The sequence below is a fragment of the Condylura cristata genome, unplaced genomic scaffold, assembly GCF_000260355.1.
Source record: "Condylura cristata isolate star-nosed mole 26May11 unplaced genomic scaffold, ConCri1.0 scaffold00004, whole genome shotgun sequence".
In the NCBI taxonomy this organism is placed as follows: Eukaryota; Metazoa; Chordata; class Mammalia; order Eulipotyphla; family Talpidae; genus Condylura; species Condylura cristata.
The window spans coordinates 65,089,252-65,097,137 of record NW_004567105.1 but is presented as its reverse complement, the minus strand read 5'-3'; the positions used below and the strand labels follow the sequence as shown (position 1 = coordinate 65,097,137).

Here is a 7,886-nt window from a genome sequence, read left to right as displayed (position 1 = left end):
GCGGGCAGCACAAGTGTTGGGGCAGTTGTCCCCCAGAGCGCTTTGCTCTGGGACCAATGTCCAGAGTTTTTACAACAGATTTTACAGAAGTGGTCATGTCTGAGGTGGGTCTTGAGATGAACATGAAGTTTGCGCTGGAGGACCTGGGTCTTCAAGGAAGGGGCGGTGCAGGTGCAATGGCACAGATCCCCTGAAAGGATGGAGGAGGCAGGTGGTGTGTAAGCTGGTCAGGCAAGCCAGGTCTCTGAAGGGGGAATGAGCAACCTGGGGTGCAGAGGGTTTGGATGTGTGTAGGTAGGCAAAGGCTTGGGAGCCAATGAGCCCTGATGTGCATAGTCACTTAGGGCTTTATAGGGCTAGAACTGCCCCTGGACCCTCCACCGAGGAGACTGAGATTCTGAGTGAGGCATTGGTTGGGAATTGTGAGAAATGCTGATGTGTTTGCCTTTCTTAAGGAAGCAGTGAGAGAGAAAGGAAAGATGCAGCAGCTCAGGCTCCCAGAGGCAAAGGAAGAGGGACTTGAGCCTGGAGGTTGGGAGGAAGGAAGGGAGCTTAGAGAGTGCTGGGGTGGCAGAGTGAGGGGAGTGGAGTCAGAGCTGGACTCTGCTGTTGAGGACAGCCTGGAGAGCTGCGCTGGGTGTCTGAAGAGCCCTTGGCTGCCTGTTTGGTGACTGAAGCAGAGAAGAGAAAGGGCGCTCTGCAGGGGCAGCCCTGGGCAGAGGCGAAACGGGCGAGCCAGAGTCCGGCAGGCCTGAGTTTTGACTCAGTTCTGTAACTCTGGGGAGAATATCTCTGAGCCTTGATTTTCCCTTCTGCGGAACAAAGCTAATACTCTCCCCGTGGGCTGTGAGGTGCACACAAAGTGACACATGTAAACGGCGTGGCACAGGCTCAACAAATGGTAGCTGCTCTTGTTACCAGGGGTTGGTGCCACGTGTTGATAAAGGCTGGCACCTGGAGTACAGAGAGTTGGTTTGGCTAGAGGGGTGAAAAAGGAAAACTTGAAGAGACTAATGAAAAAAGCTGAGAGGATGTTTGAAGAAGTAAAAATGAAGACACTTGAGAAATGGGGAACAAAAATCTGCTGAAAGTCCCCTTAGTCATCTAGAATTTAGAAACTTAATGGGCATCCCCTCTCTGAGTCCAGGCTATGCCAAGCCTGGATCCTGAGGTTGTCCTGGATTGTCCTAGGGCATTTAAATACATGTTGTTTCAGGAATCAGTGACCTTCGAGGACGTGGCCATCTACTTCTCTGCGAATGAATGGACAAGCCTGGACCCTGCCCAGAGGGCCCTATACAGGGACGTGATGCTGGAGAATTATGGGGCCGTGGCTTCCCTAGGTAAGGAAGGGCTGTTTGGGCTCTGTCTCTTCCTTAGAGGCTCAGGAGTCTTTGCTAATCCTCAATGAATGGTAAACTGCAGACTCGGGATTCTTTATGATCCAAGTTAAATAATCCAAAGTTACTGGAAAGTGGGAAGTCCTGGTATGAATTCAGGCCCCACACTGGACTTCCCTGGCTCAGGGAGAAAGCTCCCCACCTTCTGGCTCCTGTGCTGTGGGTTCGATGGGAAGGGATCAGATTCCTGGTGGCCCACCATGCTCTCAGCTCCCTGTGTGGGAGCCCTCACAGACCATCATGCATCCTCACACCTTCACGCAGACGTGGGAGCTCTGGAACCAGAGACAACAAGCACGCATGGTTCCTCCCTGAAGAAACCATCCATCTGCTCGCTCTGCTACTGAGCACCTCTCACTCACTTCCTGACCTGTGTGAGCCTGCCGGCCCCTGTCCCCTGGGTTTCCTGCCCTCTCCCCGGACTTCTTTTCTCACTCTCCTTAGTATTCCCTTTCCTTTTTTGCCCCTAAAGACCGGGCCTGGGAGGAGCCCAGGGATTGCTCCATGTCACTCAGCTCACCTGCTTGTCCCATTTCCTTCCCCCCAAGCAGCATTTCCATTTCCCAAACCGGCTCTGATTTCCCAGCTGGAGCGAGGAGAAGCACCTAGGTGCTCGGCTCCTCAGGGAGCTCTGGATGGAGAGGGCCCGAGGGGTATCTCCTCAGGTGAGTGAGGGCACGTCTGCCGGCCATCTCATCAGTTCCCTTGTCTTTATCGTGTAATAGGTGTGTGCGCCCTTGACCTAGAGTGTGGGCACTAGTGGGATCCCCTCTATTCCCGTGTTCCCATGGCTTCCCATCTCTTCAGGCTTCGCTTTATTCTCCCTGGTTCTTCTGTGCACCATCTGCATTCACCGGTTTTGTTTCTTCCCTATTTCCACTGTTCTGAGCATGACCACACTTATCTTCACTCCCTGACTTTTCTGTCTATTCTCTGGTCTGCAGCGGCCTTTCTACTTTTCTGGTGTCCTTACAGTATTCCAGCAGGAGACTCTGACTGCCCGTTGTTACATCGTGACCAACTTTATCACTGCAGTCAAGAAGTCTCAATAACCCTAAGCTAAACAGTCCTTTTTCTGCAGGGATATCTGGTGTGGAAATCCCTGACATTCCTTTATACCCAACATCGGACTTTCCTGCCCCTAGTTTCCTAGTGTTAACTGTGTTACTTCACTGCTTCCCTGACCTCACTCCACCTTATTCCCACAGAGTATTTTTTAGTGGGCACGTGGGGCCTTTTAGTGGGCCCAATGGGACTTGAATTGTTCCCTCAGCTTCTCCATTCTCATAGTTTTTTGGGTTTTTTTTGCTGTGTCTGTCAGTGTTTCCACATTAGGATACTCATAACTATAAAAACAACTCAATTCAGTCTTGACGAACTAATGAAGAGGGTATTACTGGGCAGTCCACAAATAGAGTGGACTGCGGGTTACAGTTTCATCAGAATTTCAGTCTCTGCCCTTCTCTTGCCTCCTTACATGTTGTCTTTGTCTACAGCCTTACTCCTCTTACAGCTGTAAAGCTATTGATAGTTGCAATCAGGACTCTGCTTCTTCATTTTCAGGGGATAAAAAAGCAGACCTTCTTTAGGTTTTAACATTTGGAACTGAAATCCCAAAGTTTTGCTCTAAAGCACCATCTTAAGTCTTATGCCAGCTTAAATCAGTCACTGGCAGTGATGGACATGACCCAGAGTGCCAGTCTCTCAGCTCTCTCTCCTGTAGTGAGTGGCATGAAATAATCTGCTTAACAGTAAGTCAGGGCTTACTGGAGGTTAGCTGGAGCTGAGATCATTCCCACACAAAGGCTATATAACCCTTCTATACTGGGGGAGGGGTAGAATGGACAGAGGGAGGCAAATACAGGATTCACTAAATTACCTCAGGCTCTTAGTACTCACTCTCCTGCCATGCAAGGGCATTTCCCATCTTTGCTTTAGCAGGAAGCTAAACTAAGTTATCCCTTTACCAAAACTATAACTTTGACCTGCAGAGACCTCCTTCGAGCATGTTCCTACTCATAGTGCACTTTTGCTTACAGAAAAGTATACTTAGGGGACACCCAGTCCTTGGCTTAGCAACATAAAGGTCATCATCTGGCAGTTGTAGAATTGATGTTTCTTAACAGGCTTTGGGTGAGAGTTACAAAGACAGATCTAGCTAAGTCTGAGGAATTTATGACATCGGACATTTGTGAATAAAGGTTTCTATCGTTAGACTAAGAGGTGACTTCTAGAAATGGCTGAGTGAGGCTGTGAGGCTTGTGGATTCATAGAGAGCCCATCATTGATTCTTTATGAGAAGGGAAGGCAATTGGTAGATGGATTGGGGGGCCGGGGTGGTGAGGGGAAGAACACTAAGAGAAGGTGGTTTCTTCGCCCACCTGGACAATGTCCTCAGGAATACCTCTTTGCAACTCTATCCTATCCGGATTCTTTTTTGTGTGACCTGACTTTTACCTCCTAGGGACAAGTACAGAAGAGACTTCAGTCCTATCTTTTTCTTCTTGCCACTTTAATGTTTTCATGTTTTCTTCTTGCCATTTTGATGTTTTGTAATTTGGGGAACTGATGGAATAGCAGCTTTCCTGCACCTCTGTGTCCTATCTATTCTGTTCCTATGTCCCCAACTTTCAGGTCCTATATGTTACCAACTTTTCCATTCACCTTCAGCTCCCCTTACTACTGCCATCTTTACTCTTTTCCTAATAGGTCCACCACTCTGACTGAGCAGCTTTCTTTATATCTTGCCTCTGACAGGAAATCCATTTTTAAAGCCTACGGGGATCTCCCACCCTAAGCAGGTCGAGCCACTGAACCTGCAACTGCGAGGAGAGTGTCCAAGCTTAGTGTGTGTGGGTAAGTGCGAGGGAGAGGAATGCTTTCCTCCAAGTCACATATTTCCCACTGTCTTTCCTTGGTAAATTGTTAAAAATCCAAGTTACCATTTATTTTCTAAATAAAAGGCTCTAAAAAATCCCCATATCAGCTAATTAAGCAAGTAGAAACTTAAACTCTAAAATGCGTTTCAGTTTGGACAAATTCAATCAATTAAATGTGGGTGAGTCTCGGGTCTTAGGCTCAAAGTCAGCAGACTGCTACGATCAACTATTATTTTAAAAGTAAACACTGTTTTTACTCATTGTGTTACTTGTTAGGGATCAAAAACATAATATATACACCTTAGCTCTAAAAATCTCACAGTCTAATGGGATGTTATATATAAATGTATACTTACAGCAAAATATAATGCTATAACAGGTATGAATATACTGTGAGAACAAGGAGAGTCTGCCAATACTGCTTGCTGTCGTTTGGAGAAGCTCTTTTCATGGCGGACCTGGTCATTGGATTGATGAGACTACATTTACTTTTAGTTTTGAAAGTATGTGGAAGATTCTTCTTACTGCCTCCCCTCACCATGGGTGATAAGCTCAGGTACCCCAAGTATTCCACAAGAAAATTTTTATTTCTAAACATGTCCTCTGTTCTGCATCTTGGCTTGATCTTATTTTATAAACTGGATTACCTAGAAGGAATTTCAACTTATCTCCCTTAAATTCAGTTGAACTCTTTACTAAAGACAACCCTACTTGTTCTCGCTTCCCTCAACCTCAGCAGGCTTGTGCTTGATCTGGTGCTGGAAATCAGCTATCAGGGACTTCTGTCTAGTTTCTGCCTTTTGCTTTTGTTGCTTTCTGGGTACTAGCCCCATTTTTCCATTTTCAGTGAGGACAGGGCTACTGAGATACAGAAGTGTAGCTGAAGAGAAATGTACATACATGTTAATACTGCTTGGTGACCTTAGTCACTTGATTGTATGTAGTGGTGACCTTTGGTTTCTTCTTTCAGACAGTATGTTAAAAAGTGAGAAAGAAGATTCTATTCTGAAGGAGGAGGTTTTTAAGGAAGCACAGGATCACATGGTACTATCAAGTGGACCCCAGTGGTGTGGCTCCAAGGGATTCTGGCTTGGAAAGATATGTGAAGCAGAGAAGCACAGATTAGGCAGATGGCCTGACTTCCACAGAGGGAAAATTGTGAAGAACATTACAAATGATATTATAAAAGTGATTGTCAAAGATGAGATGGTCTTAGTAGAAGAGAGTTCAGAGAATACTGACGTTAATACCCACCTTGTCATAAATCAGAAGACAATAAGTAAGCAAGTGTTCTATATATGTGAAGAATGTGGTGAGTGTTTTGATCAAAATGAAGACTTTGGTCAACATCAGAGAATTCATAATGGAGAGAAGGTCTATGAATGTAAGGAATGTGGGAAGACTTTTAGTTTTAGGTCACAGTGCACTGCACACCAGAGAATTCATACTGGAATAAAACCCTATGTTTGTCAAGAATGTGCTAAAGCCTTCATTTGGAAGTCAAACCTGATTCGGCACCAGAGAATACACACTGGAGAGAAACCATTTAAATGTAAGGAATGTGGGAAGGGCTTTAGTCAGAACACAAGCCTTGTGCAACATCAACGAATACACACTGGGGAGAAACCCTACACTTGTAAGGAATGTGGGAGAAGTTTTACTCGGAATCTAGCCCTTCTTCGACATCAGAGAATCCACACAGGGGAGAAGCCTTATGAATGTAAAGACTGTGGAAAAGGCTTCATGTGGAACTCAGATCTTGCACAGCACCAGAGAGTCCACACTGGGGAGAAACCTCATGAATGTACTGACTGTGGGAAAAGCTTCATTTGCAAGGCACACCTTATCCGACATCAGAGAATTCATACTGGGGAAAGACCCTATAAATGTATTGACTGTGGGAAGGCCTTTAGTCAGAATTCTGTTTTGATTAAGCACCAGAGACGCCATCCTAGAGAGAAACCCCATAACTATCAAACCTCTCACCTTCTTGAACACTAGAGAATACATAATTGCGATACTTTTTATGCCACTGAAGACAATGAGAGATAACTAGTTACAGTTTGCTATAATAGCCAATGTTATGTTACTCTTCTCCTGAACAGATCCTGAATTCTAAACAGGTTCCTGAACAATTACTTTGTTCAACTGTGTTCATACTAGGCAACATTTAGTTGAGCACCTGTCAGATACTGTGGTAATTACTTTATATACTTTATTTGATTCTTCTTAATAATACAATTAAGATAGGTGCTCATCTAATTTACAAATAAGAAATCTGAGGTTGAAAAAGGTTAAAAAACGTATTTAAGTTTACTCAGTAAGTTATAGAATTAAGGTTAGACCCATGTTGATCTAAGTCCAGTATCTATTGTCTATTTGTGTACATTTTTACTTCTGTCCATATTTGTTCAAGTTTCCCTGGGCTAAAAGTTTCGCTTCCTCATTTGAGACCCAACTCCTTCAACTGAATAGACCTCACTTCTACTTGTAGTTGGTACTACCCAAGTTGGTATTTAATTATGTTCCATCTTTTGTTTGCCTAACAGTCTCTTGACTGTCAGTATTGACACCAACTAAATGGATCTTTGAGGAACAATACTGCATTTATTTCATGTTTTTCAAATTTTGAAATGAATTATTGTCTAGATATATAACATGCTCATGATAAAATAAATTAATTAATTCAGAAAATATGTTAAGTGAAAACTAAATATCCTTGTCACTCCCATATTCCAGTCCCCTTACAGAAGGGGTCATCTATCATTATTACATGTGTGTCTTTCTGGATATAGTCTTTCTATATAGATAGCCAGTCATGTATCCTAACAATGTTTTGGTCAAAAATGGACCACATATATAATACAATGGTGGTCCTACTAGCTATACTGTATACATTAGGTGTGTAGAAGGCGATACCATCTAGGTTTGCAAAATTACACTCTATGACATTCACACAATGACAAAATTGACTAATGACGCATTTCTTAGAATGTATCCCCACAGTGACACATGACTGTATATGTCATGTATATACACAAGTATTTATTAATACTATTCATAAGTCTACCTCACTGAAGACCTACTTGATATATATGACACTGTAGTTACACTGCCAGCTGCAGGATTTTTCTCAGACACTTAGGACCCTCCTTGATATTATCAAAGTAACTTAAGGAAATCAGTGGAAGGTAATCTAGATTGTGCAATTTGGGAATCCTGATTACCTGTGTTACAAGATAGCAGCCTGGGGATGGGAAAATGTAAACCAAATTGGGGATTTTCTTTTTAAAAACTGTGTAACCACAACCCTTGTCATTGCACACTATCCTCTCCCAGACTGTTCTCATCTCCACAATAGCCCATGTCCCAAAGTAAGTGGAGGGGCCATCACCAATGCTCTGTTACGTAGCCTCAGCCAGTTGGCAATTGCAACATAATCCAATATCTTGGCATCAAAATCACAAATGTTCTCTTTAGATACACGAGTCAAGATAAAACGAATGATAGGAACACAAATTCTACACAAGAAGTAAGGGGAAAGAGAAGAAATGAAAAATTAGCTGTACTTGAAACAGGAGTCTATAAAACATGAATATTTTTAAAA

At 43.6% G+C, this 7,886-nt stretch overlaps 1 protein-coding gene across 2 annotated transcripts; it reads left to right on the top strand.

Moving 5' to 3' along the window:
* Positions 1-1,294: 1,294 nt before the first annotated feature.
* ZNF662 (zinc finger protein 662) lies at positions 1,295-6,280 on the top strand. Of its 2 annotated transcripts, XM_004676267.2 has the most exons (4): positions 1,295-1,343; positions 1,949-2,065; positions 4,158-4,256; positions 5,250-6,280. In XM_004676267.2, exons 1-4 carry the CDS (start codon positions 1,310-1,312, stop codon positions 6,278-6,280), a joined length of 1,281 nt encoding a protein of 426 aa, XP_004676324.1. In that variant the 5' UTR covers positions 1,295-1,309. The 2 variants fall into 2 exon arrangements, with proteins under 2 accessions (XP_004676324.1, XP_012590655.1); XM_012735201.1 differs by lacking the exon at positions 4,158-4,256 and having other exon boundaries at positions 1,952-2,065.
* The last annotated feature ends 1,606 nt before the right edge of the window (positions 6,281-7,886 follow it).

Excerpts from the sequence above, each read along its gene's own strand:
- ZNF662 (XM_004676267.2), top strand. The coding sequence starts at position 1,310 with ATGCTGGAGAATTATGGGGCCGTGGCTTCCCTAG. Across the intron at positions 2,066-4,157 it reads CCCGAGGGGTATCTCCTCAG|GAAATCCATTTTTAAAGCCT; the intron begins GTGAGTGAGGGC and ends TGCCTCTGACAG. Across the intron at positions 4,257-5,249 it reads TCCAAGCTTAGTGTGTGTGG|ACAGTATGTTAAAAAGTGAG; the intron begins GTAAGTGCGAGG and ends TTCTTCTTTCAG.